The sequence below is a fragment of the Peromyscus leucopus genome, chromosome 8b, assembly GCF_004664715.2.
Source record: "Peromyscus leucopus breed LL Stock chromosome 8b, UCI_PerLeu_2.1, whole genome shotgun sequence".
Taxonomy (NCBI): domain Eukaryota; kingdom Metazoa; phylum Chordata; class Mammalia; order Rodentia; family Cricetidae; genus Peromyscus; species Peromyscus leucopus.
Genome location: NC_051086.1, coordinates 3,081,495 through 3,109,005, shown reverse-complemented (window position 1 = coordinate 3,109,005; position 27,511 = coordinate 3,081,495). Strand labels below are relative to the sequence as shown.

At 57.3% G+C, this 27,511-nt stretch overlaps 2 protein-coding genes across 12 annotated transcripts in view; one reads left to right on the top strand and one right to left on the bottom strand.

Moving 5' to 3' along the window:
• Positions 1-7,749, top strand: part of Traf7 (TNF receptor associated factor 7) — an 18,934-nt gene extending 11,185 nt beyond the window's left edge. For 5 of the 10 annotated variants that reach the window (XM_028853863.2, XM_028853865.2, XM_028853866.2 and 2 more), the window contains 17 exons: positions 1,534-1,687; positions 2,186-2,278; positions 2,495-2,528; positions 3,118-3,301; positions 3,411-3,545; positions 4,224-4,441; positions 4,516-4,589; positions 4,784-4,832; positions 4,907-5,034; positions 5,200-5,282; positions 5,892-5,931; positions 6,026-6,142; positions 6,229-6,351; positions 6,529-6,648; positions 6,742-6,873; positions 6,961-7,080; positions 7,257-7,749. In XM_028853863.2, coding sequence (XP_028709696.1) covers positions 1,534-1,687; positions 2,186-2,278; positions 2,495-2,528; positions 3,118-3,301; positions 3,411-3,545; positions 4,224-4,441; positions 4,516-4,589; positions 4,784-4,832; positions 4,907-5,034; positions 5,200-5,282; positions 5,892-5,931; positions 6,026-6,142; positions 6,229-6,351; positions 6,529-6,648; positions 6,742-6,873; positions 6,961-7,080; positions 7,257-7,271 — 1,819 coding nt within the window. In that variant the 3' untranslated portion in view covers positions 7,272-7,749. Of the gene's footprint in view, positions 1-262; positions 430-1,533; positions 1,688-2,185; positions 2,279-2,494; positions 2,529-3,117; positions 3,302-3,410; positions 3,546-4,223; positions 4,442-4,515; positions 4,590-4,783; positions 4,833-4,906; positions 5,035-5,199; positions 5,283-5,891; positions 5,932-6,025; positions 6,143-6,228; positions 6,352-6,528; positions 6,649-6,741; positions 6,874-6,960; positions 7,081-7,256 lie in introns of those variants that run through there. The other 5 variants (XM_028853860.2, XM_028853858.2, XM_028853862.2 and 2 more) reach the window with 3 other exon arrangements.
• Caskin1 (CASK interacting protein 1) lies at positions 7,690-27,511 on the bottom strand. 2 transcript variants are annotated; one of them, XM_028853855.2, is made up of 20 exons: positions 27,147-27,507; positions 20,163-20,214; positions 19,960-20,057; positions 19,632-19,777; positions 19,454-19,549; positions 19,213-19,343; positions 17,728-17,836; positions 17,525-17,633; positions 17,335-17,429; positions 17,071-17,188; positions 15,828-15,929; positions 15,647-15,735; positions 15,483-15,567; positions 15,301-15,398; positions 14,408-14,518; positions 14,216-14,317; positions 12,693-12,831; positions 10,608-12,611; positions 9,697-10,111; positions 7,690-9,514 (listed from the first exon to the last, which is right to left on the bottom strand). In XM_028853855.2, exons 1-20 carry the CDS (start codon positions 27,238-27,240, stop codon positions 9,415-9,417), a joined length of 4,293 nt encoding a protein of 1,430 aa, XP_028709688.1. In that variant the 5' UTR covers positions 27,241-27,507; the 3' UTR covers positions 7,690-9,414. The 2 variants fall into 2 exon arrangements, with proteins under 2 accessions (XP_028709688.1, XP_028709689.1); XM_028853856.2 differs by lacking the exons at positions 14,216-14,317; positions 14,408-14,518 and having other exon boundaries at positions 7,948-9,514; positions 27,147-27,511.

Sequence of the window (27,511 nt, the reverse complement as noted above, 5' to 3'; positions counted from 1 at the left end):
GCCCCTGGAGGCCAAGGCCAGGCAGTTTTGCTTCCATCTTAAGTGAGGTGGGAGCCACAAAAGGTCCACTCCGGTGAGTCTGCCAGGGGGACGGAGCTGGCAGAACGGCAGTCTGCTTGGAGGGCAGGCCGGGCAGAAGGCAGAGGCAGCAGGCTTTTTTTTTCCATTTTGCTTTTATTTTTTTATTTTTGGTAGTGTTCTTTTTTTGTTTGTTTTCGTTTTTTTGAGACGGGGTCTCTCTACATCACCCTTGCCATCCTAGAACTCACTATGTAGACCAGGATGTCCTTGAACTTAGAGCTCTGCCTGTCTGTCTCCTGAGTGCTGAGGTTAAAGACATGTGCCGCTGTACCCGGCCCTTTCCCTTTTCAGTAGGAAGATGAACTCGGAATAGGCATAGTGTGGGCCTGGCACCGCACTGAGCCCAGGGTGAGTCACACGCGTCCTGCTCCCACAGTTGGACCTGTCTCAGCCACCACTCCACTCCAACTGCAGCCCGGGCCTCAGAAGTACATTCATTCTGCCTCTGGCTTTGGATACCCTGGGCAGCTGAGAGGTTACAGTAACTTTAAAGATGTACTGGAACTTTCCGTTTGCTGTGGGACAATGGGCAGCCATGCCCACCCCATCCCACTGGCCTGACCTCTCGGTTCCTGTGCTCAGGGTGGCAGCCTAAGAGCTGCCCTGGCCAGTCGGCAGAGGAGAGAGTGCATCTCTGTACCAGCTCCTGCCATGTGCTCCCTGCTCCTCTGCCTGCCCCTGCTGCCTCTGGGGATGCTTGACTCCCTTCCTTCAGCTTTGTCCTCTGGACCCCACATGGCATTCCCACGCAAGGTGTCACTTGGGACAGCCTAGTTAAAGGAGGTGGGCACTGCCCTGGTGATTGAAGTACGTGTCAGCCTCTGCCCCCTGTTCTGGACCCAGGCTCAAAGGTGGCAGGCGGGCCCAGGACATTGGGCCCAACACAGGTTCTTGGTCACAAATGGGGCTGCGGGCGTCTTGTCAGCCTGAAGGGAAGAGCTGTAGCAGCAGTGGCTCTTGGAAACTGTGCCTCTCCTCCCCAGGACCTCACAAAGGTTTGCTTCCCTCAGGTCTCAGGAGGCTAGGTCAGCCTCTGGTGGGACATTCCTGTCATTACAATGAACCTCCTTTGCTGGGTCTAGTGTCTTCCTGGCCAAAAAGGCAGCTCAGTTCATGGCCACCTCTCCTCGGCCAGGCTTCTACTCTTTTCTGTTCAGTAATCTGTGGTCTTAACTGCCCCAGGATTGGCTGGTGGATGCAGCCTCTCTGCAGCCCACATTCCCTCACGGGAAGCAGGAAGAAGCCTGAGCATGTCCTGTAGAATTGAATAGCAGGAAATCTCTCCATTTACACAAAGAAAATTGGCAGGCAAGAACAGGCAGCCCAGCACCAAAGGCCAGGGCCGGCCACCACAGGCGGCAGGGGCCGAGGCCACACCAGCCTCCCACACAGTCCGCAGGCTGGTGGGCTTGCTGGAAGTGGGGTGGCTTAGGGGCACCCCTGCCTCCACAGGGCTCCCCCCCCTGATGGGCCGCCTCCATCTCTGCAGCCCCCTATCAACACCCCTCGCCGCTCTGACTCAGCCATCTCTGTCCGCTCCCTACACTCCGAGTCCAGCATGTCCCTGCGCTCCACGTTCTCGCTGCCTGAGGAGGAGGAGGAACCGGTAGGTGTGGTGGGCTTGACGGGAACCATCTTCCAGGATAGTCCCCGCTGCCGTGGCACGGGGCCTTTCCCCTCAGGCCCTCCACCGTAGCCCACGGTGAGGGTAGGTCAGACCTGGTTAGGGCTTCTGGTCCACGTTGAGACTCTGGGGATGAGTGTGGGAAGGTGAGGCTGGGGCACTTTTCTAGCCCGTATGCCCGGAAGGGGCCAGTACGGCTGGCTGAGACTGTGTGCAGACCTGTGGGGGGGGGGGCTGGTCCCTGCTTACGGCCGGCCTCTGAGCTACACCCCTTGCTTACTCTCCTTGGTCCTCTCATGGGTCTCCAGATTCAGCAGCACCTCCAGCAGGATAGGCCCAGCCCTGGAGAAGAGCCCCGGACAGGGTGGACATGCAGGTGGCCTGGGTAGTTCATGTTGCTGAGGGTCTGTTCCCGAAACCCCCGCCTCGGCGCTCCAGGCCCACCTCCTGATCATCTGGCTTTTGCTCTGCTCTGTCTAGGAACCATTGGTGTTTGCCGAGCAGCCCTCGGTAAAACTGTGCTGCCAGCTCTGCTGCAGTGTGTTCAAGGACCCTGTGATCACTACGTGTGGGGTGAGGTCACAGACCCTCTTCCTCCACAACCCCAGGTGCTCCCCAGGTGCTCAGACCCGTGGGTTGCTGGCCTTGCTCATAGTCCTAAACTGGCTGACAGGCAGGTGCTCTTTGCCTGCCAGGGATGAGATGGGGTGAGCTTTGGGCTACCGCTGACCTTGACTTAGAGGGACGACAACCACAACTCTCCCTTAAGTCCACTTTTTGTCCCCACAGCACACATTCTGCAGACGATGCGCCTTGAAGTCAGGTAGGTCTGTGCCTCCCGTGTAGCCCCGGGGAGGGTGGTGGGTAGTGGGTGGTCTCCACCCTGCTATTTCCCGGTCTGCCAGCAGAGGCCACTGGTTCCCCACCCAGACATGTGTGGCCTCTCCTTGTTGGGCTGGAATAGTGTTGTGGCAAGGGCTCAAGCCTGGCAGGCGAAGGACCCCAAATTCCGGGTGTCTCCAGCCTCAGAGCCTTTGCCGTGGTGGACGTGGGATGGGTCCCAGAGTGAGGACTGGGGCTCCAACGGATGCTCTTGTCCATGGCAGTCCCTGCTTGTGTCTCACACCAAGCTGATTGCCTTCTGTCCACTACCCCTCGACCCTGCCCAAGTCTGCTGGGCCAGCTAAGAGACCTCTGTCGCTACCTGCTCATCCTCTGGGAGGTCTGCTGTGCAGCTTTTCCTGCACAGGCACCTTGGGGCAGATGAGAGTGGACAAGGCACCCAGCGGGCTTCTGGTGACCTGTCCTGCCATTGCGCCCCCTTCCCCAAGACTTGGCTTCCCACTGGGCCAAGCTGCCAGGGGGAGAGGTGGCTGGGCAGGTGGTGGGCTCAGCATGTCCTCCTCTCCCAGAGAAGTGTCCTGTGGACAATGCCAAGCTGACAGTGGTGGTCAACAACATTGCGGTAGCTGAGCAGATTGGAGAGCTCTTCATACATTGCCGGCATGGCTGCCATGCAGCGGGCACTGGGAAGCCTGGCGTCTTTGAGGTAGACCCGAGGGGCTGCCCCTTCACCATCAAGCTTAGTGCCCGGAAGTGAGTACCTTCTGATCCTCCATCCCCCTGGGGTGGCTGAGCTCATTGACTTCTCTGGGGCTCCATTGTGGGGGTCTTGGCTCCGCCCCCATGTCCTGTGTATGCACAGGGACCACGAGAGTAGCTGTGACTACAGGCCTGTGCGCTGCCCCAACAACCCCAGCTGCCCTCCCCTTCTCAAGATGAACCTGGAGGCCCACCTGAAAGAATGCGAGCACATCAAGTGTCCCCACTCCAAGTACGGGTGAGTGGGCGGGGGCGGGGTGTGGGCTGGTGGGTTTGAGTTCCGCAGCTGAGGGCTTCTGGGAGCTGGTGCCTGGGAGCTGGACCAGAGCTGGGAGCCACACCAATGACTGCCGTCACAGCCCATATCCAGGTGCCCAGGAGAACAGAGAGGACCGAACAGGTTGGAAGTGGGGTATCAGGGAAGGTGGGTCAGGGGCATAGATTTGAACAAATGGCTGCAATGGGAGTGGAGGGGAAGCAGGGACAAGAGGTAAGGAGCATCCTGCCCCGCTGTTGAGAGCGGGGAGGCTGTTGATGGGCAGAGGTTTTCCTCAGGGAGGGAAGGATTCTTGAGGCATTCTGAAAGTATGTGATAAGATTTCATTAGTGAACTGGATGGTGGTGTTGCATGCCTTTAATCCCAGCACTCAGGAGGCAAAGGCGGGTGGATCTCCATAAAGTGAGTTCCAGGACAGCCAGGGTGATTACACAGAGAAACTCTGTCTCAAAAAATAAACAAACAAAAAAGATTTCATTGGTGAAATGATCTAACTGCTGGGTGGTGGGGGATGGGAAGGTAGCTGGATCTGGGGGGACATGGGCATAACCGTGATGACTTGAGGGATTTCATGGGGTCGGGGAGGTTAAGGGTCAGTCTTGCCAGGCAGGTAGGTGGGCAGCCGTCCTGTTCCCCCAGGTGCACATTCATCGGGAATCAGGACACATATGAGACGCACCTGGAAACGTGCCGCTTTGAGGGCCTGAAGGAGTTCCTGCAGCAGACTGATGACCGCTTCCATGAGATGCATGTGGCGCTGGCCCAGAAGGACCAAGAGATTGCCTTCCTGCGCTCCATGCTGGGCAAGCTCTCAGAGAAGATTGACCAGCTGGAGAAGAGCCTTGAGCTCAAGTTTGGTAAGGTCTAATCCAGAGAACATGGGGTTCAGCACTGTTCTGGACCCTGGTGATACCTTTCTGTTCTTGTTCAGATGTCCTTGATGAGAACCAGAGCAAGCTCAGTGAGGACCTCATGGAGTTCCGGAGGGATGCATCCATGTTAAACGTGAGTGTGGGAGGGTTGCAGTGGTGAGGCACGGGAGGAAAGATGGGGTCCTTCCTCTGCCCTTGGCCCCCAGTGCTCAGGTTTAAGGGTCTGTGTTCCAGTAAGAACTGACCCTCGGCCTGGGGCTCCGTAGCTTCCCCAGAGCGCATGTCGGTTCCACCCACCCGTTCCCTGCTCTGCTCTTGGTCTTGCAGGACGAGCTCTCGCACATCAACGCACGCCTGAACATGGGCATCCTCGGATGTGAGTATAACCCACTGCTGCTGACACTGGCTCCAGAGCCCTGCCAGCCCCTCACTAACTTCTCCCGTTTGTAGCCTATGACCCTCAGCAGATCTTCAAGTGCAAAGGGACCTTCGTGGGCCACCAGGGCCCGGTCTGGTGCCTCTGTGTCTATTCCATGGGTGACCTGCTCTTCAGTGGCTCTTCTGACAAGACGATCAAGGTGAGTGGGGTCCCGTTCCACAGGCTCCGCATCATGGCTGGGCTCAGGTGTGCATTGCATGCCAGCCTCTGCCCATGGTTGGGTCTTCTCCCCTGATGGCTGCTGTCCTGTCCTTTTGGCACCGGACTGACCCTGCGGGGCCCTGGTCTGGCCTGATCTCTGCAGGTGTGGGACACGTGTACCACTTACAAGTGCCAAAAGACACTGGAGGGTCATGATGGTATTGTGCTGGCGCTCTGCATCCAGGGGTGAGTCTTGATATTGGACCTACTGACCACAGGGCCAGGAGGTGCTGTACTGATGCCCTGTGGACCCGGGCCTGTATCTGAGTCTGTGTAGCTTGTGTCCTGTCCACCTATGGAACACTCACACCTGAGCAATACTGGGTTCCTAAGTGACAGTCTGAACTCACAGCAGAGCCTGGCCCTGCCCGAGCATGTCAGGTGGCTAGAAACCAGAGGTGGCACTCCTAGAGGGTAGGACAGCTCAACTGTCACCAGGATGACAAGTACCTTGGGCTTAACTCTGGTTTATAGTCCATGTGGCAGTTACCATGCTTAACTTCTCAGTAGGCTCTTCCCAAACCTGGCCCTCCTTTCTCGCGTTGTGCTGGCCCGTGTGTGGTCGTACTAGGTATTGAGGACAAGGGCCTGCCTCCCTTTCACTGGTAGCGGTGGCCTCCCTGGGACTCGGGACTCAGTATAGGTGACCTCGCCACCAGATCAGCTTAGCCATCAAATGTTTCCCAGGCTGGTTGTCCCTGGGACAAGCCACGTTCGTTCCTGGGGCCAAGCAGGGTATCATGCCCCAGTGTGGTAGTCTCTCTCGCTCCCATGTGCCGACTTTTGCTTCCCCAGGTGCAAGCTGTACAGTGGGTCTGCAGACTGCACCATCATTGTGAGTGAGCACAGGAGGGGTGGGGGCAGAGACAGCCCAGTTCTTTCCTTCCTTGCTAACCTTGAGTCCTGAGGTTTACCGTCACTCCCTACAGGTGTGGGACATCCAGAACCTGCAGAAGGTAAACACCATCCGTGCCCACGACAACCCTGTGTGCACACTGGTGTCCTCCCATAACATGCTCTTCAGCGGCTCCCTGAAGGCCATCAAGGTATAGGCAAGGGGTGTGTGTGTGTATGTGGGGGGTACTGGGGCAGGGGATGCCTTTCTAGCCCAGGCTCGTGTCCATCCCTACAGGTCTGGGACATCGTGGGCACCGAGCTAAAGTTGAAGAAGGAGCTCACAGGCCTCAACCACTGGGTGCGGGCCCTGGTGGCAGCACAGAGCTATCTGTACAGTGGCTCTTACCAGACAATCAAGGTGCGCCAGGCCACCCCTGGGGGCAGGGACTTGCCCTCTGCTGCACTTCTTAGGGTGTCCTAGAGCTCCTTCTGCCCTTCCCCTACTCTTGGACATGCTCTGAGGCTGTCTCCTCCTGAATCCCAGAGGCCCAAGGTAAGTGCCTGGCCTGAGAGTAAGTGACACACTTTTCCCTAGATCTGGGACATTCGGACCCTTGACTGCATCCATGTCCTGCAGACATCTGGTGGCAGTGTCTATTCCATTGCTGTGACAAATCACCACATTGTCTGTGGCACCTACGAGAACCTCATCCATGTAAGGGCTAGGCAACCCTGTAGCAGGCCTCCTTCTCTCCTGCCCTTGTTTTAGGTCCCTAGCTCTAACTCATTTGGGCCTTCCCCCTTTCAGGTATGGGACATTGAGTCCAAAGAGCAGGTGCGGACCCTAACGGGCCATGTGGGCACAGTATATGCCCTGGCAGTCATTTCAACACCAGACCAGACCAAAGTCTTCAGTGCATCCTATGACCGGTCCCTCAGGGTATGTGCTGCCCAGGAGCAGGAGGAGGCGGTCCAGAAGTGGCTGGGCCAGGGTAGGCCCTCATAGCCCCTGTTCCCCCATCCCCAGGTCTGGAGTATGGACAACATGATCTGCACACAGACATTGCTGCGCCATCAGGGCAGTGTCACTGCCCTGGCTGTTTCCCGGGGCCGGCTCTTCTCAGGGGCTGTGGATAGCACCGTGAAGGTCAGTGCAGTGCTTTGTGGCTCAGCCTGTTGCCAGGGCTTGTATAGGATGGAGCTCTGAGAGCGGGTGATGGGCAAGTGGTCCAGGCAGGTAAAAGTAGAGGGCTGGGAGACTTAGACTGGCCAGCAGGGAATCCTTGTGCCACAGGGGACCTGAAACAGACCCTTTCTTTGCAGGTTTGGACATGCTAACAGAATCCAAGCCAAGCTTTGGCTCCCTTTGGGTCTGTCAGTCAGGCTGGTCCTACATGATGGCCTTGGTTTTCTGCCTGTCTTGTGGAGACAGGTAGACAGGCTCAAACAGCTAGGCAGTGTCATCTCTGCCCTGTGCTTGGAGAGGGATCTTCTTTAGGACCCACTCTTACTTCTACCAGAGAAATGCCCAGGCCACCTCTGGGCGCCAGGTACGATGCTTGCCCGGCCCACCCTTCACCACTCCACAGATTTTTGTTTTGAGACAGGGTCTCAGTATGTAGCTCTGGCTTTCCTGGAACTCACTATGTCAGCCAGGCTGGCCTCCACCTCCCCAGTGCTGGGATGAAAGGCTCGCACCACACTCCCGGCAGGACCCAGACGGACCGTGGGTCTTTTTACTCACCTTTTCTACTGGTTTTAGACTGTATATAGATTTTATTACTTCCCTGTTGAAATAAAAGTTGCACAGACTGTGGTTGTGAGTGGAGATAGCTTCTGGGACCATGATTCACAGGGCTGAAGCACCTGGGTGTGCCAGGCATGAGGTGGGGGGGAGGAGGGTTGGGGGGAATTCTCCTCCCTGCAGGAGGCAGCTGCCATCCCTGACCCCAGCCTCCAGCCTCCGGCTTCGCCTTTCCCACCACACGGGCCCCCAAAGAGTGAGCCAGGCAGCTCTGTTTTCTGCTGTTTATTGACGGCTGACAGCAGCTCTCTGTCCAGACCCCCTCCCCACTTCCTAGAGCCCTAGCCCGGGCCACCTATACAGAGGAGGCTGCTGAGTGGCCAGCGTGTTCACCGATAAGGAAGCGCCAGGAATGACAGTTGAAGGCCCATGTCCACACTACCTTAGTTGGCCCCCTCCACCAGCCTACACCACAATTATGGTTTTGGCAAGTTATTTTTTTTGTTATTTTTTTTTTTTTTTTTTTTTTTAAGAAATGTCAATGTTATGCCCAACACTTGTGGATCAGCAAACACGAAAGAGGAGACCAGTCAGTATTTTTTGTAGGGAGGAAAAGGGTGAGAAGTACTACACAACACAGCCTCAGACCATGAGCAGAACTGTCCATGGGAATTCAAGATGGGCAGGTTGGCTGCCTGTACAAGGCTGCCTTGTGGGAGGCGGGGGGCATACACAACCTTGAACACACATCTGCCCATAGTGTGGCATGCATGCCCTTGCACTCATGCCCACGTTCCCACGGGGTGCACCCTCACACCGGCACCCCAAGGGCGTGGCCACACCCAGAAGGAAGAAGCCCTCCCCGAGGTCTGTGGGGCATGGAGAGGGACAGGAGAGAGCAAGGCACATCCTTCAAGATCTTCAGACCCTCAGAAGCTAGAAGAGTGGAGGAGAGGAGGCCCTGGGCAGAGCCCCTCCTCCAGACTGTGCCCCCCGGTGTGTGTGCTCGTGACCAAGGACAAGGCCATTCCTAGATGAAAGAGTAGGGCAGACAGGTGGCCGCAGCCTGACGGCTTTAGCTTCAAGCTGGACTTGTGTCCTTTTCTGTTGGTAAATGGTTTCTATAGAATCAATAATATTTCTTCTCTTTAAATATATATTTGTTAAAGTTATCTTTTTGTTTCTCTGGGGAAATCTGCCTCAGCTCATTCCCGATAAATTAATACTCTTGATAGCTTATATTCTGGGGTGCAGTGGGCGAGCCCAACCTTGGCCCCCTGTCCCTTGTGCTGTGCCAGAGCGGCTGGCAGAGGTTCCCCAATGGGCAGTTCTGTGCTGGGCATAGGCCTGTGCTCTGCCACAGATTGGGGAGAGGGCCACAGTGGCCACCCCCTTCTTCCCTTGGTGCTCAGTCTGCCTCGGGCAAGGGAGGAAGAGCCCCCCACAAGCAGAGCAAGCCTGCAAGGGCAGGGCCCAGCAGTTGTTGCACAGGGAGCAGCAGACAAGAATGGGCACCAGCGGGCAGCACATCTGCCCAGAGCCCTTGGAGCGTCGCCCACCCCCGTGCCAGGGGGGCCGACAACCAGCCTGGGCCAGGAGTGGGACTTGTGCTTGTGCAGAGCTGGGCGCGCCCCGCCCACTCGGCCCCCGCCCACCACTCCGAGGCGCCCATCCTGAGGTAAAGGTCAAAGTGCGGGCCAGAGCTGGGAGTACGGTGGGCCCATACGGGTGGCCGCCTCACTCCAGCATGGCGTCCAGCTGGTCGGCCAGGTCGTCGAACATGCTGCCGATGTCCTCCAGGATGCTGCCAGTGCTCTTCTCCTCGATGGAGGAGGGGCTAAGGGTGGGCATGCATCAGCAGGGTGGGGCAGCACAGGCCCCCTTACTCAAGGCTCCGTGGCTCCCCAGCAACCCACTCTTAACCCCGGGCTGGATGGCTCCGCCTATCCCTACCGGTCCACCCAAGAGCCACGCCCTGCGCTCGGCCAGCGCTCCCCACACCAGGCCCGAGGTACCTACCGAGGGCCTTGCCCGTCCTCCTGCCGGATCTTCTCCTCCACGGCCTGCAGTGCTGCCGCCAAACACGCACTAGTCTCCTCCAGCTTCTGCCGCGCGCTGTCCCCGGGCGAAGCACAGTCTGGAGCTGCTGGGGGCCCGGGGGCCACGGAAGCGGCAGCGCGAGGCGGCTTGGCGGGTACGTGCAGCGCGGGTGCCCCTGGGGAAGGGGGCTTGGCGGGGCTGGCGCTCTGCGAGGGCGGCGAGCTAGCCGGCTTGACAAGGGCTGCGGGCGGCTGGCGTGCCGGCGAGGGCACAGGCGAGGTGGTGGCGCTGCTGGACTGTAGTCCCGCCACAGCCTTGGCTGGCTTGGGTGCTGTAGGTGGCGGCGGAGGCTTGGGTGACACGGGCGGTGGCGTGCCGTGAGCGCGCTTTACTTCTGCATGGAAGAGGGTGACGCTGGTACCCGGGGATAACAACCCCGTGTTCCCTCCATCTAGCGGGAGAGATGCTGTAGTCGGCCTATTCTCACTGCAGCCGCTAGGGTGCGCAATCTCACTGCAAAATGTCACTGTTTCCTACGCTCCTTCAGATGTGGCCTGATGTATCCAGCCAAATGGTTGTCTCAGCACCCTCGCACTGATGGCCTCTCTGGAAACCTACCCTCTCCTGTATCAGGGGACTCCAGCTAGGTCTTCCTGCATGTGTACCACTAGTCTCGGTCTTCTGCACCCCTTCACTGAACAAGAGGCATGTCCACCACAGGGTGGCAGGGCTGTCCCACAGTGGATAGATAAGATCTGTAGACAGTCGTATCCCGCTCCACCTGGGCTTCGTCAAACCCAAAAAGGAAAACCAGACTATGAAATAGGGCATCCGGCAAGGGGCCTGTCCCGAGACCCCGTGCTCTTTCTTAGCTGGCTTTCTGTACTTACCTGGGCTGCCAGGGCCTGGCAGGGGCACCTTCTTAGAGGCAGGTGTAGGTGAGCCCTGGATCTTGGTCACAGGCTGAGCCAGGATGGGCTTGGGAGAGACAGGTGGCTTCACGGGCTTCCGGGCATTGCCATCAGGCAGGGGCAGTGGGGGCAGCTGCGTCAGGTCGGCAGGTGGCGGCTCAGCAGGTGGAGGAGGAGGGGGCAGCTCTGGGGGGCCAGCCTGTTCGGAGGCTGGCCGTCGGCGAACGGTGGCTGTGCCGTTCTGATACACCGACAGCGGCGGGGGTGGCTCGGGCCCGGTGTCGCGCTCTTTCGCCTTCGGCCTGCGCTTGACGGTGTCAGACTCCGTCAGTATGAACTTGACGTTCTCTTGCTGGCTCTGCTTGGCCCGGATGCGCCTCTTGAGTGTGGCACTGGCCTCTACCCGGGCAAGGGGAGGGCCCTCCACACTTGCCTCCCCCTTGGCGGGACCTCGAGGCCGTTGCCGGGCTGTGCCATCCTCCATAAAATGACTCTGCTCGGCTGGTTCCCCAGGTCCCCGGCGAGCAGTGGCCAGAAGTCCAGTGACCGGGCCACTGAGTGTACGGCGCCGGTTCACCACTTCACCGTCAGGCCCAATGGCCTCTTTGTGCTTCACGGAGGCCAACACAGTAGCTACCCGACCCGGTTCTGGACTGGCAGGACGCGGTGTGGGGTGGCCTTCAGGGGGCCTGCGGATAGCCCGCCCCCCGCCCCCAATGGAAGACAGCTCCAACATGGCTGCAATGCTCTTCACACTTCCAGCACTGCCCGTGTCCACACTGCCGGTCAGATCACTAGCCCGCCGGCGCTGTGCCCGGACCCCCAGCCGGCCATCCTCTGTCTCGGCATCTGGAGCCGGCTCGTCAGCGAGGTTGGCACTGGCCATGGCCGAGCTGGAGCGCTTGGGCGGAGGTGGTGGGGGCCCCTTCTTCCGCGGCCGCACAGCAAAGGACTGACTGCGGTTCACATTCTTGTCAGTGCCAGCGGGAGCCCTCACCGAATGGCTCCGACCCACACGCCGCTGGACTGTGGCGTAGGGTCCGGCAGCAGCGGGCACCAGCAGCTCATCCCGCTCCGGCTCGCTGTCAGACGCTGCGTAGCGATTCAGGCTGTGGGCGCGTTTCTTGGGCCGCCCGGGCTCCACATCAGCGTCTGGGGGCAGGCATAGCGTGGGCACGGCTGCAGGTGCTGCTGGGAGCACGGGTCCCGGAGCGGCCGGCCCTGCCTCGCCCTCGACTGGCTGGGGCAGCACATAGGCAAAGCCACGGTGTGTGGGTGACTGAGGCAGGGAACGGGGAGACATGGGTCGGTCTGTCGGTGGCAGCAGCTGCGGGGTGGGCTTCACCTTGGCTGTGGCTGGACCATGAGGTCCTCCGAGAGCCTGAGGGGAACCTGGCTGAGCTTTGGTGGGTGTCTGTGGGGGTGTGAAGTGGCTGGCACCTGATGGAAGGACCTGCCGTGGCTTGCCCGGCACCGGGGGCACACTGGCCCTCTTGATGCTGTGGCCGTGGCGGCCAGCCCGAACCTCCTTGGGTGGGGTGCCAGGGGCTGGCCCCTCATCCAGCAGGTATTCCTGACTTCTTGACATAGGGCTGCCAGGTCCTTGGGGCCCATCACCCAACAGCTCCTGAGAGCTGCTCATGTGCCGGGCCCGTCCACCCAGGCTGGACTCCTGCCGCAAGGTGGCCCTTGGAGTGGGTGGCAGGTGGTTGGAGGCCTTCTCAGCAGCTGCTGCACCTGCTTCCGCTGGGCCAGACAGCGCAGCCTGCAGCTCCCCACTGAGTTCACTGTCCTGGAAGGTGGTCATCTTAGGAGACTGGCAATCTGCGGCAGCAGGCTCAGATGGGGGTGGTGACTCAATAGCCATCATTTCAAGTGACTGGGGTGCCTTCCGGCGCAGGGGTCCCCCCTCATACTTGGAGTATTCTGCCTTTTGCAGCTCCGCCAGTTTCCTCACAGCCAGCATCAGCTTCTTTTGGTGTCCTGAGTCGGGGGAGGGGGAAGAGGCTGGTCAGGAGGACCTGTACGTACAGGCAGATAGGGAGGGGCAGGCTGGAACCTTACCCAGCTTGGTGATGCCAATCTCCTGCAGATCTTCCCAAGTGATGTCAGTGATGAAATCAATGTTCTCATAGCCGTTGTCCACCAGCACCTTGTAATACTGGGCCAGACCGATCATGGACAGCCACACAGCCAGGTTAGCCTATGGAGAGGGGGACAGAGAGGGGCAGCCGGAGCCGGCTGCTCACACCATGACCACCTACTTGGGACTATTATCAGATGGGCCTGTGGGGCACAGACAGACAGAAGGACAAACAGACAGGCCTGAAATGTCAGTATTGCAGACAGCCTAGGCACAGCCTTGGTGGGAACTGCAGGCTAGCTCCTCAACATGCCATCTGTACACTAGGATACACACAGGTTAACACATGCAAACACACTTGGGCTGCCTATCATCTGGACACAGTTTCAGGTGTAAGAAAGTGCTTCTTTGCCTCATCAGGTGGCCACAGGCAGTGTCCTGAAGAGACGCACCCACACGCCAGACACAGACACACACACAATGCCACATAAGATGCATGTACACACACTGCACACCCTGCATGCTGCTTCCAGCTATACAAAACACAGGCACCTCTCTTGCTCAGCCTCACAATGTTTCCCCACCCACAGCAGATGCATGATCACGCACTTGTTACACATTCGCCACACAGCCATACTAGGAATGTGCAAATATCCGGTGTCCACCGAGGACTGCCCAATCGCCCCAAGCTCCCAGCTGATACCACTCTTGCACCCACACCCGGCACTTCCAGTCATGCAGGTAACAGAGTGAGGCGAGGTCCATGAGACCCAGATGTGCTCCTGGGAGGACCCCTGATGCTGCTGTCTGGGTGTCGAGGTGGGGCAGATGAATGCAGCCCTGCTTGACAACAGAACCAGGGCCCTGGGGAGGGCAGGGTTTGGGTAGCCAGCAGCACCTCTCTCATGGATGGATGGGAGAACAGAGCTAGTATGCAACCCAGAGGGCCAGTATCAGCCCAGAAGCCCATATATAGGCATCTCCTCATAAATAAGAGCAGAGGCCACTGGGTGCAGAAGCCACCAGAGGGTTGTCAGCCATTAGCATAGGCCAGCACGTGCAGTGGGACCTGTGTGCATGTGTGTGGCAAGCATGTCCGACACCAGCCCATCTGCAGTCCACGTGAGTAAAAGACAGGGCTATAGGGCTGCTGGCCATGAATAGAGACGGCATACCCTCCTGGTTCCAGGTTCCCTCACAGCCCCTAGAGTCTTAGCCATGAGCCTGTCTAGGGAGTTTGGCCCCATAATTGACAAATAGGCTGTCCAAATATCTCCCTGCTAGCTGGCCGCCTCTGTAGCCCAGGCGGGCCTTAAGCTCATGATCCTCCTGCCTCAGCCTCTCTGAGTACTGAGTACCTGTACCACCAGGCCTGGCTCCATACTCAACTCCACTTCCTAGGACCCCAGAAGGCAGATGAGGGCTGTAGCCAGGGAGGCAGCCTGTCTGTCTGTCCATCTGCCTGCTGGTCCTGGCTCAGCCACCAGGGCGCAAGGAGCCTTACAGGTTTGTGTTCAGGCAGCCAGTCAGGAATGTTCAGGCCGCTGATCTCGGCTGTGATCTTCTTACGGTGGCCTGGCTTGGTGACACCAATGGCGGTGAGGTCCTAGGCAAAGAGGAGGCCCATTAACTGGCAAGTAGAAGGGATCTGCCCTTTGGAAGGGAAGCAGCTGGCCACCAGCCCATAGCAGCTCACCTCGGGGGTCATACGGCTGATGGTGGGCAGGTCATAGCCAGCACTGGTGAAGTTGGGGGCATAGAGCTGTAGCTGGAATGTGGCAAGCCACTGACTGACCGCCTCAGCACTCTGCAAGACACAAGGCACCAACTGCAGCCTGTCCACTGCTGGGCTGCGCCCCGACCTCCACTGTGCCGCCTTCTCTGCTTGGTTCACGGCCAGAGTGCTGGGTCCGCCGCCGCTGTGTCCACTGCACCAGCATTCCGTGATCTGTCCTCCTGGATACAGCAGCGTCTGCAGCCCTCCAGCCTTCTTCCGGGAGCTCCACCAGGAAGGTCCTGCCGAGTCTGGGCCGTGGCCTCCCCCCACCCCATGTCTGCACCAATGATACCCATACCATCTTAGAGATGCAGATGTGGCCCCATAGGAGGGGACTCTGGGGGGAGGGCTTCAGGTAGGACTGCTCCCTGGAAGGTGGGCTCTGTGCCCTAGTCAGAAGTCCCTCGCCTCCTCTGCTGTGTGGGATTCAGCCATCAGATCATGCCTCACAGCCACACAGGCGCATACACACATGACCCACTGCACCTACATACACATTTGTGTGCCTCACACCCATCCCCTTCCATCTATACAACCACACACACACACACACGTATGCCCAGCTCATAGTTGACCGTGCCACATCCACACAACACCCTACATACTTCTGCAAATGTGCACACACTAGCTCACAGCCTACACAATAGACAACACCTGTACACTCGTGTGTGCGTGCACATATGACACAGACAGACAGAAGGACAGAGTCTGGTCTGTCAAGGCCTGCAGTAGCTGCTGTGGCCAGGTATGCCTGTCAGGCTGTTAACCCCATCCCTCCCAAGTCCAGGCCTGGAGCTGACCAGGCCCTGTACCTTGCCCTCTGAGGCCGAGGCAGATTCCAGCTTCTTGGGTGGCTGCTCCCCGTATACCTGCCCAGCATGGGCTGCTGGCGGCTGGGACCGGGCAGCACCTGACGATGAGAGAAAGTGGCAGAGAAAGGGCTATGTAAGAGCCACCTGCCTGCCAGGCCAGCAAAGCCTGTCCTTGCTCTTACCTGTGGAGCCCTCTGGAGGCTTGACAGGGCTGTCTCCCGGGCTGGAATCAGAGACCGACTTCTGGGAAAGCACTGTTGCCAGGAGCTGGAACCCAAAAGGCCACTTGCTATCACTGTTCCAGGTCTGACCTCCCCACCCTGACCAACCCTCCCTGCTCGCTCACCTTAACGCCTTCAGAGCCCGCATGCAGGGCATGGCCCCCACCGCTTCTGCCCCCAGCCACATTGCTCAGGCTGCCACTGCGGTCTCCACCTGCCAGGACAGGGGCCATGAAGTGTGCTGGCCCCACAGTGGTACCCAGCAGCAAGACTACTGCCCCAGTGCTCTGGAGGCCCCTGGCCTACCTGCAAAAGGCTTCCTCAGCACCCAGATCTCCTCCGGGGGTGCAGAGGGCCCCAAGGAGCCACCTCCCTGGGGTGGGCTTGGCTCGCTGCCTGTTCGGGAACCTGTAGGCCAAACACAGCCCTTCCTGAACCCTGGGCAGCCCAGGCACAGCCGTACACGGAGAGGAAGCAGCGTAGAGGCCACTCTACCACCTTCCGCCTTGCTGTCTCCAGTAACCCGAGAGACCCTGAATGTCTGAGGCCAGGTCAGAGTGGCAGAGGTTCAGGGTCAGGTGTCCTACCACGACCCTTACGGCCCTATCGGCAAAGGGGCTGAGGATCACTGGAATGTTGACTTTCTCTGTGCTAGGGGACAAGTAAGGAGCGACCCAGTGGCCTAAGGCCAAATCAAACCAGATGACCACAGGTGGGTGACCACACCTTCGACCTGGCCCTCTGGCCCCACCCGCTAATTCCCATCCATGGCCACTCTAGACAAATCAGCCCCATCCCTACCCTACCTCCAGCCTCTCTAAACCAGACAATGGCGTTTTCCCACTTGCTCCTCCACCCCTCCCACATGCTCTGCCAGGCTGGCCTCCTATCCACTGGGTGCTGAGATCCTGCCCCACGGCCCCTACACACATGGTTCATGTTGCCAGGGTGGTGTTGCCCATGACCTGGCCTCTCCACCCTTCAGAGCCTTCTCTGACCTCCCTCACTAAGGAAAGCCTTGCTTCCCTTTCTCTGTGAAAGTTGTTGATTCTTTTCCTGTGTGAACATCAAAGTTTCCTGCTCCTTTACAAGGACAAGAGCACTGTCTGCCGGGGACCCTGTGTGTTTAGTGGCCACCTGAGAATTGGTGGCCCACATCTTTAATCCCAGCACTCAGGAGGCAGAGGCAGGTGAATCAGAGTTTGAGGCCAGCCTGGTCTACAGAGCGAATTGCAGGACAGCCAATGCTACACAGAGAATACAGAGAAACCTTGTCTCGAAAAACCAATAAATGAGAGAGAGAGAGAGAGAGAGAGAGAGAGAGAGAGAGTTGGACTGTGGAAGGCGTGGTGGGCCAAGTGAAGGAATGCACATGGTAACCCTGCTGAGAGTGGGCCAGCGCGAGGGGTTAGTGGGTGCCGGTCCTGACCACGGCTAGAATTCAAACTGGCTCTGCCACCAACATACTAGAGTATACTTCTTCCTTTCTAGTCTCCAGACTCAGGCTGAGTGACCCTTGATTGCCTCCCTCCAGAGGGAGAGGATTTACCTGCTCGTTTGACGATAGCCTCGCCCAGGGAGGATGGGAAGTAGCCCACCCTGTCATTGCCTGTCCGGTTGTCATGGATACAGCCTTTCCACCGGCCATCCGGATGCTGTTCAAGTACCTGACCAAACAAATGGGTGTGTTCAGGGAGACACCTCAGCAGGTGAGGCCTGCTACCCTGTACCCTCCCCCAGCTGCTGCGGAGGATGTTCAAAGCATGCCAGGGTCCCTCCCATCCCTGCCACAGCACCCAGGAACTGTCCTCACCGTGATAATGTCCCCAGCCTTCACATTGAGACTGGTTAGGTCATAATTGTTACAGTAATCCTTGGTGGCCCGGACCTGTAGAGCTGCTGAGGCCTCTGGAGATACAGGGAGTAGACCCCCAGTCCTGGGAGCTGCCCCCCCCACAACCCGGCCCGGCCCGGCCCGGCCCTCAGTCCCACCCAGGCCCCACCTCGAAGCAGTTGCTTGATCTCCTTGCCGGCCTGGGATGTAGTGAACTGGTGGACAATGTCCAGTGCTGTCTGGTTGTAGGTATTCCTCACCTGGGCGTTGATCCCACTCTGCATACACCAAAGGCCAGGGCCTTGTCAGAGGTTCCCATGCCCCCCACTTGTCCCCAACCTTCCTCTCTGTGTCCTGGGTCACCAGACTCACATCCAACAGCAGCCGGACCACTTCTGTCTTCCCACAGAGTGCAGCCTCATGAAGGGCTGTGCCAGACTTGGTCTGGCGGTTAATGTCGATGCCGGCCTGAAGAAGGAGTCTAATAATGCAAAGGCGGAGAGAGCAGGCAAGGCCTTTTAGCCAGAGCCCTCTCCTCAGCACCCTCAATCCAGCCCTTGATTCTAACTGACTGTCTGCTGGGGCTGGCACAAGCCACCCTGCTCTTGTGAAATGATATGATGTCCGCTATTTCTGACGAGTGGCGGAAGACCTGTCCATGGCTGAGTTTTCACAGCTGTTATTTTGTTCAGTCCTAGGGTAGGCAATGTTAGGGGGCCCTTTATAGATGAAGACACTGAGGCTCGGGAGGGTAAATGCGTCTACGAGATTTCGGCAGGTGGCAAGTTCAAGTCAAAGCCAGGACTGAGAAGGCACAGAAGCATCTTCACCAGCCACCCCAGTCTTTTCTTTATCTGGGCACACTTGGGTTTCCACAACTCTGCACCTCCCTTTAGGTAGTGTGTGCGCGCGCTACGGATTGAACCCAAGGCTTCATGAATGCTAGGAAGCACTCCACCAGAGCTATATCCCAGCCATTTATGTCCATACATGTACATTTGTAATGTACAAGTGTGTGAGTGCACATTCATATATGTGCACATGTGTATAGAGGCCAGAGGTCGATGCTGGGTGTCTTCAGTCACCCTTCACCTTTTTATTTTTTTTAATTTATATTATGTGTACATGTGTCTGCAAATGGCTATGTGCAAGTGAGTGTGAGTGAGTGCAGTGTGATTCCCTGGAGCTGGAGTTACAGGAGGTTGTAAGCTGCCCAACATTGGGTCCTCTGGAAGAGCAGCAGTCCTCTTAACTGATGAAACATCTCTCTAGTCCCTCCCCCTTATTGTTTGAGACAGGATCTTTCACAGAAACCTGAGCTCTCTGGTTCAGCGATACTAGCTGACCAGCAAGCCTCAGGGATCGATCCCCTTGTCTCTCCCTCCCCAGTAATGAGATTATAGGCACCTGCTGCCACGTCTGGTTTTCACGTGGAAAACTCAGGTCTTCATGATCGCATGACAAGCCCTCTACTAACTGAGCCATCTCACCAGCACACCACCCCCCTTACGGACAGGGTCTCATGGGGCCCACGCTGGCATCAAACCCATTATGCAGCAGAGGATGATCCTGAACCCTTGATCTTCCTGGCTCCACCCTCCTGAGTACTGGGATTATAGATATGAACCACCACACCTGACTCAAGGCCTTTATTTTTCATTTTTAGGCAGGATGTTGCTAAGTTGCCTAGGTTAGCTTTGAACTCTCTATCCTCCTGCCTCAAGTGACGGGCATAACAGACCTGTGTCACCATACTGGGGGCTCCCTTCTTATTCCCAAGCCAGAATTCCTAGGAGCCTCGTGCCCCTGGATACCACCATGCCTGGAGGCCTGAGGCTAGCCTGTTCCTGGCTGTACCTGATGATGTCGATGTGGCCATTCTTGGCTGCCAGGTGCAGGGGGCTGGTGCCGTTGGGGTCAGTCGTGTCCCCTGGTCGGGGCTCCAGCAAGGCTGCACACATGTTGCTACTTAGTAGCAGCTGGACCACCTTGAAGGAAGAATCGAGGTAGGTGGTCCTGGCTTGGGGCTGCCCCTGGCCCCACCACAGGTGAGAAGGACCGGCAGGGGGCACCCCACCCATCTCTGGGGGAAACTTACCCCTACTCGTCCAAACTCACAGGCCAGGTCCAGAGGTGTCTTTCCGGAGTTGTCCACCATGCAAGGGTTGGACTGATGCTGCAATAGCATCTCTGACTGCAGGACAAGGGTCTGGTTATCCCTGGGGCCACTCAGCCCTCTGCCTGACTGCCCACCCAGACTCCCCATGAGGCCTTACCACATCATAGTGACCATGCTGGGCGGCCAAATGCAGGGGGATGTGGCCCTCGTCGGATGGGACGTTCACTGCTGAGCCTGCCTTCAGCACCAGCTTCATGGGCTCCTTCCGGCCCTGCCAGGCTGCATAGTGCAATGGCCGCATGCCTGGGGACAGGTATGGATTGTTGGAAACTAAGTCCTGACCCTAAGTCCGACCCTCACTAGAGAGATGTCACCATCTCTAAGGTTCTGTCTTAACCCAGGCAGATGCCTTGGGCTGAAAGATTCCTTCCACCCTTGACTTTGTTCCCTGCCCTTGGCTTCAAGGCCCCCCAGACCAGGCTTGCCTTTGTTGTCCTTGATGTCCACAGCAGCCTGAGCCTCCAGCAGAAGAGAGATCAATTCCGTGTTGCCGTTCAGGGCAGCATGGTGCAGGGCTGAGAAGCTGGGTAGGTGAAGGACAGGTCTAGGAGTGAAGTGAACACCCAGCCCTCCCTGGGGCCCACCTACCCCAGGGTCCACACTGCTACTGCCCAAGCTCACAACTCACCCATCTGGGTCCTGGAAATTGACATTGATCTTCTTGGTAGAGCCAAGGAGCTCTGTAAAGAGAGAGAGAGAGTGCCAGTGAGGAGAGGTGGTCCAGACCCTCTTAAGAGCAGGGGAGGGTAGTAGTGATCTGCCTGCCTGTTGGAGCAAGGTCTTAGTCTATAGTCACGCATCCAGATAAGCAGGGACTCAGCTCTAGGTGCTCGACCTGTCCTCATCTGAGAATGAGAGATCAGACCATGCACCCACATGGGCACACACATGTGCACATGCACCCCTCCCTTGGGACGCTGGCTCAGCACCTGCCGTTGGTGGGAGGGAGAGAGCCGGCCCCATCTGTCTCTCAGAAGGACCCAGATGGGGCCGGGGGTGGTTGAGGAGGCTGGAACACCCGGAAATGGGGTATTTCTGGGGGAAAGGACTACATCTCCAAGCACTCTCCTGCCAGCTCTGGCTGCCATGTGGATAAGCCCTACAACCCTGCAGGGAGAGGGAGAGGCTGGCTTGCGGGCAAGGGCCTCCAGGTGACCCATGCCAATGGCCACCTTGCCCACAAAAGCAATGTTCAGATGGACTTGAGCACCAGGGTCCACACTCTCCTTCTGAGGGTCTCCCTTATCCTGTGGCCTCCCTCACCCTGGCCTCCTCCAGAGCTTTCAGAAGAGAGAGCCCACCAAAGCCACCCCAGTGGGCCCTTGTCCACAGGACTCTTGCCAACCCCCTGCCTGTCTGGGCCATGGTTATATAACCCATTAGTGGGTCAGTCACTCTGTGAGGGGGGGGCTAGAAGGACAGAAGCCCCTTTGTCCAGGCTCAGGCCAGGGGTGGGGGTGGGGGACGGAGACCCAAAGGCAGGGGAGCCAAGAGAGTAGAGTCACAGTGGGCTGGCTGTAAGGCTTAGCTCGGATTGGCTCAGCCTCAGCCACTGGGCACAGCATGTGGGTCTCTTGACAATCCCTGAAGTCCAGGAAGCCAGCTGCACCTAAATTTGAATCTTTGTTCTGACACTTCCTAGTCCTGTGGCCCTGGCCACTGGTCTCGTCTATGAGCTAGAAAAGATGGCACCTGTCACCTGAGCTGATGAGACTTGGAGCATTTCTTGAACACTAGGCCCCACTAACACCAGCTGGGCAGACCCCACATCTCACAGGGTCTCTCCTGGATAGAGTGAAGGTGCTGCCACCTTCTGGTTGCTTCCATGTCCTCAGATACTAGCGGTACCAGTTCATCAACTGGATGCCACTTCCCCAGTGGTTAGCCAGACCAAGCCTTGGCATCAAGAGTCAGCCCTGGTAGCCAGGTGTAGTGACACACGCCTTTAATCCCAGCACTCGGGAGGCAGAGGCAGGCGGATCTCTGTGAGTTCGAGGCCAACTTGGTCTACAGAGTGAGTTCCAGGAAAGGCACCAAAACTACACAGAGAAACCCTGCCTCAAAAAAAAAAAAAAAAAAAAAAAAAGAGTTTCAGTACAGCCAGAGCCACATAGTGAGACCCTGTCTCAAAAAGTAAAAAATAAAAGAGACTCAACTCTGGGGGTCTTTCTCATGGACCCAAGTCATGTTCTCAGGCAAATCCTCTGACTCTACCTGAAGATGCACTCCAAGTACAGCCAAGTCCCATGCTTTTCAACATACCATGGTTGTCACCATGGGCCCGACTGGCACTCCCGGCAGGACCCCTGCCACTGCCTTCCCATTGGTGTCCTCCTGACTCCTCATGCCCTTGGTTTCTCCTCTGCACAAGTGAGTCGGAGACTGTTCAGATGCAAGTCACAGCCCGGCATCCACTTTTAATCTCAGCACTCGGGAGATAAAGGGAGGAGAATCAGGAGTTCAGACTTGACTACATAGTAAGTTTGAGGCTAACCTGGGCTACATAAGATGCTGTAACAAGGAAGAAAAAAAGGGAGGGAAGGAGGGAAGCAGGCAAAACAAAACTCCCGAAAACTGCGAGTTACAGCCAGACGTGGTGCGTGTGCCTGCCACTGCAGCACTTTGGAGGCGAAGGCAGAGTTCCCAGCTCCGGCTCACCCGGAGCTGCCGATGAGATCCCGTCTCAAAAAAAAAATCCATGGGAGTGGGGCCACACCTGAGGTGGCTCACCAAGTAAAGGTGCTTGCCAGCAAGGCTAACAACTTGAATTCAAGCCTTAAAACCCACCTGGTGGAGAGTGAAAATGGACTCATGCAAACTGTCCTACGTCACATGTGCCATGGCACGTGCAGGCACAAAATAAATAATATATACAAACAAGAATGTTAAAAAAAAAAAAAAAAAAAAGGGCCGGGCAGTGGTGGCGCACACCTTTGATGCCAGCACTCAGGAGGCAGAGGCAGGCGGATCTCTGTGAGTTGGAGGCCAGCCTGGGCTACAGCGTGAGTTCCAGGAAAGGCGCAAAGCTACACAGAGAACCCTGTCTGGAAAAACCAAAAACAAAACCAAAACAAAACAAAAAAAAGGAGCCAGGTATGGTGGTCCAGGCCTTTAATCCCAGTACTTGGAAGCAAGGGCAGGTGGAGCTAGCCTGGTCCAATGAAATAGTGAGACCCTGTCTCAAAGCAAAAACCCAGAAACAAAATAAAACACCCCAGCGGGAAACAACATAGACCTCCCAGAACCCTTCAGTGCTGTTTCGCTGAGGTGGAGGGGTGGAGGCTGAGGCCGCAATGTCTCACGTGATTGGCCCTTGCTTTTGCTCTGACCTCTTCCCACTCCTCTGTTTTCATCATCTTGCTCCAGCTGCACAGCCACCTCGATGTCCTCTAACATACAGGCCACCAGGGCCACAGGGCCTCTGCATCACACCCTCTTCACACACTTCAGTTCGCTCAGATGGAACCTATTCTCAAGGTCTCTCATCCAAAATGCTGCCCTTTCCGGCCTGGTTGTGGTTTTCTCCCTAGCCCTCTTCACCACCCAGTGTATCACATCAGTTTTCTTCATGGCTTTGGTGGCTAAACAATGTCATCTCCATCCTACATGCCCTCTGTCCATCTTTAGGGTCAGCTTCGTGGGTAGGTGACCTGTGCAGTTACTGAGAATACTTCGATTTCAGATAAGGGTCCTACGTTAGCATCTTACACAAGGCCCTGAAAACTGCCTACGGCTGGTCTGCTACAGTCCCCTGCTATGAACTGATGTCACCGTTCCATGGCAACCCCTCCAGAGCCATGCTCAAGACACTTTGCCTCGTTCTTCTCAAGTGTAATACAGTCAGGTCTCAGGGTCTCCAAGGTTTCTAAATTCCTGTTCTCCCTCCACCTTGGGCTTCCAGGCAGCTACAGAGTCAGGTTTAGGGAGGGGAAGCCCCAGGCAAGCTGCTCTGAGGTCAGACAAGCAGAAGCCAATGTTTTAGAGGGGTACAGAGGTCAAGACTCAGAAAAAGACACACGGAGGAGGGAGGGCTCCATCAAGAATGGGACCGTCACCGGGTGGGTGGCGCACGCCTTTAATCCCAGCACTGGGAAGGCAGAGCCAGGCAGATCTCTGTGAGCTCCAGGCCAGCCTGGTCTACAGATCGAGATCCAGGACAGGCACCAAAACTACACAGAGAACCCTGTCTTCAAAAACAAAAACAAAAACAAACAAAAAGTCAGCACCAATAAATAAATAAATGCTTGTTTTTTAAAACAACAATAACAACAGGCAGTGATGGTGCATGCTTTTTTTTCTTGTTTTTTTTTTTTTTTTTTTTTACACAACAGGGGTTCTCTGTGTAGTTTTGGTGCCTGTCCTAGATCTCGCTCTGTAGACCAGGCTGGCCTCAAATTCACAGAGATCCCCCTGGCTCTGCCTCCCAAGTGCTGGGATTAAAGGCGTGTGCCACCACCGCCCGGCACTGTGATGCACGCTTTTAATCCCAGCACTTAGGAAGCAGAAGTAGATAGGTGAATTCAAGGCCAGCCTGGCCTATGTAGCCTGCTAGCCAGCTAGGATTTCACAGTGAGAGTGTTTCAAAAGAAAATTAGTTAATTTTTTTTTTTTTTAAAGAAAGGAACTGCTCCCCATGTGGGGAGGGTCACCTTTCCAAGGACACAAATCCACAGTCCCTAGGGAGGGGAGTAGTGTAAACTGCTTGGAGGGCAGTTTGAGGTCTCAGGGCATCCCCAGTGCCTACAGAAGGTGCTAAAGAAGGTGTAGGGCTGGGGTGGCCATCCCACAGCAGGACAGACTCTGAGACTGAATCAGGAGAAAGAGATAGCTGGTTGGTGGCCTGGGAACTGAGGAGGGCAAGGGGTGGCCGAGATGAAGGCCTCAGGAGCCCTTTCACTTGGTTGGTTTGGGTTTTCGAGACAGGGTTTCTCTGTGTAGCCCTGGCTGTCCTGAAACTGGCTCTGTAGCCCAGGCTGGCCCCGAACTCACAGAGATCTGCCTGCCTCTGCCCCCCAGTGTTGGGATTAAAGAGGTGTGTGCCACCACAGTCCGGCCCTTTCACTTTTTAATAGTTGTCTGCATCAGTACAGTACACAGGCATGGGATGCAGCTTCCTAAGAGAGCTTACTCAGCATTCATGAAGCCCTGGATTCTGTCTCCAGTACTACACACACACACACACACACACACACACACACACACACACAAATAGTGCACAAACCTTGCCCCTGTTTCTTGTGACCCCAGAACTCAAACTGCTCTCCAGAGACCAGCCTGAGGCCAGATACAAACTCCAGGCTGGAAGGAATTTTTTTTTTTTTTTTTAAACACAGATCTCACTATGCTGTCCTGACTAGCCTGGAACTCACTATGTAGACCAGGGTGGCCTAGAACTCACAGAGATCCTAAATTGGTCTCCAAAGTACTGGGATTAAAGGTGTGTATGCCACACACCCTGGTGGAAGGGAATTCTTAGTGGGCCAAGATGAAAGAGAGATAGGTTCTGGGGATTCCTACAGGGTGTCCTCAGCCTGCCTTGGGGAGGGAGGCTAGGCCACAAAACTAGACAGGAACCCCTTACCAGCAGCAGCAGGGCAGCCCCTACCAACAGCTTTCCTCCGAAGTTGTCTCTTTTTCCCTCGAGGATAACTGCTAAGCCTACATGTACAGGCTCTCTTGGAGGTGAGGTGGGGGCTCACAGAGCCATGGACTGGAGGGAAGAGCTGGTGGGTACCCAAAAAGACTCAAGAACAAGATTGTGGGAAAACCTCTAGGCTGGGCTGGGGAACACACTCCTTTTTGTTTTGTTTTTGTTTTTTTTGAGACAGCATCTCTAGAACTCACTATGTAGACCAGGCTGGCCTTGAACTCACAGAGATCTGTGTGTCTCTGCCTCCCAATCACTAGGACTAAAGGCGTGCGCCACTACGCCTGGCTGGTATGTGTGGGGGAACACACTCTCGAGGATACTTATGGACACCCCCCACCCCATGGCCCAAACTCCAGCTGTACTTTGCTAAATCAAAATACATCTTACTCCAAAGCAGGCCAGTGTTGCCATGACAACCGAGCTAATTCATGGAGGGATTTCTCTGTCTGATTTATTGCACCGCCCCTCTGACTCAGAGAGTGCAGACATAAGGGCCAAGGCAGGTGCCTCTGCTGTCTCCGAGACCACACCAGTCAGAGGCAGAGGTAGAGACCCAGGTACCTCTTACCTCCCCACATCAGCCAAACGGAAGGAAGAGGAGCCCCACACTTGTGGTTCCCACTGACTGGCAGCAGCAAAAAGCCAGCACCATTGCATTTACTGAACTAAGTGTCTCCTCCTCATCAGTGCCTTCTTACTGTTTCCATGATGCTGTGGGGTGGCAGGGACCACAGATGTTCCATCCTACAGATAAGGCCATTAAGGCCTAGAGAGTCAGTGCGACCAAGGACACAAGGCCGCTAGGTGGAAAGCTGTGCCTTACCCTCTTCCATCTGCCTCTCCCTAGAAGCTCCTCCACTCAGCCTTGAGGCCCTAACGCCAGCCCTGGTGAGTGGAGCTTCCCAGCCAGCCTGTGTGGCCTGGAGGCGCCAGTGTCCTTCTCACCAACAGTAAAGTAGACAGGAGCCATTCCAGACAGTCCCCTGTCTCAGCAGCCCCCTGGAGAAATGGGACTCCCCTTCCCCCCAGCTTATATGCAGTCCCTGGTGGTGGGTAGCGAGGGAAGGCACGCCGGTCCCATGTGTTGACCTGCAGAGCCCAGCTCACGCCCGCACAGGTGCCTGACACACTCATACGTGCGCATCTGCACACTCGGCCAGCCCGCACACCCATCCGTCCATCTCCAGAGGCCCCTAGGGAGGCTCCAGGATGAGCAGAGTTAAGAGCTAGACTCGAAGCTCCAAGCTCCCAACCCTTCTCTGGACCCCTCGGGCACAAGCCAGGGATGGTGTGGGAGCTCCTTTACTGATCCTTGGCCCCCTTTCCCAGCAGAGAAGACAGGCATGACCAAGGTCTGTAGAAACCTACAGTCCTTATCCCCCAGGCTCTTCCTGCACGAAGCCCAACCTGCCCCAGGGCTGGGCGACCTTGGGCCTCTGCCTCACTCCCTCATCAGTCAATGGCCCCCACTGGCCATGCCTGGGCAGCCACACCCCCAGCGTGGTCCTCCCCCCACCCCTTTCCCTGCAAAGCCTGTTATTAAACATAGGGTGGGGAGGAGAGGTCTGAGAGATTGTTAGCCTCTGGGTCGCCCCTCACTGGAAGGGCCCCTCCCTCTCTCCACAGTGTGTCTGGGGGTGGGGGGAATCCGCCTCGCCCTTAAAAGCCCAAGTAGAAATCATCAACCCGCAGCCTGGGAAGGGAGGGGATCCGAGGGAGGATGTGATCTCCAACGGCCTCAGGGGACCGTGGGTGCCGCAGGTGCCCGCAGGGGGCTGGGCGGACGGTCCGGCGCTCGTTGCCGCCCCTCCTCCAGAGCTGGGGCGAGAAAGGGGGGGCGCGGACCAAGGGTCTGGGCGCTCCTGGCCCCGCCCCACCCCCGGAGACCCACAGCATCCCTTCCCCGCCCTGCACCCAGGCGGTGGGGGCCCCGCCCGCGCCCCGCGCGCCCCCCGCACTCACTGGCCTTCCCCGGCCGCGGCCTCTGCAGCAGCCTCTGCGCGGTCCCCACGTCCTCCGCCTTCACCGCCTGCACCAGCTCCTGCTCCTTCCCCATGGCGCCGCGGGGCCCGCAGCGACGCGGCGCTCGGTGCTCTCGGCGGCTCAGACGCAGCGGCGGCCCCGCGTCTGCGATCGCATCCTTTCCAGCCCGCGCTGCCTGCGCCGCCCGCCGCCCAGAGCTCTCCGCGGGTTCGGGTTCGGGTTCGGGCTCGGGCTCGGGCTGAGGGTTCGGGCTCGGACTGGGGCTGGGGCTCCGACGCGGAGGGACGGATGGCGCGTCACGGGCGGGGGGCGGCCCAGGGGCGGGAGCCGGCGGCGGCGGCGGG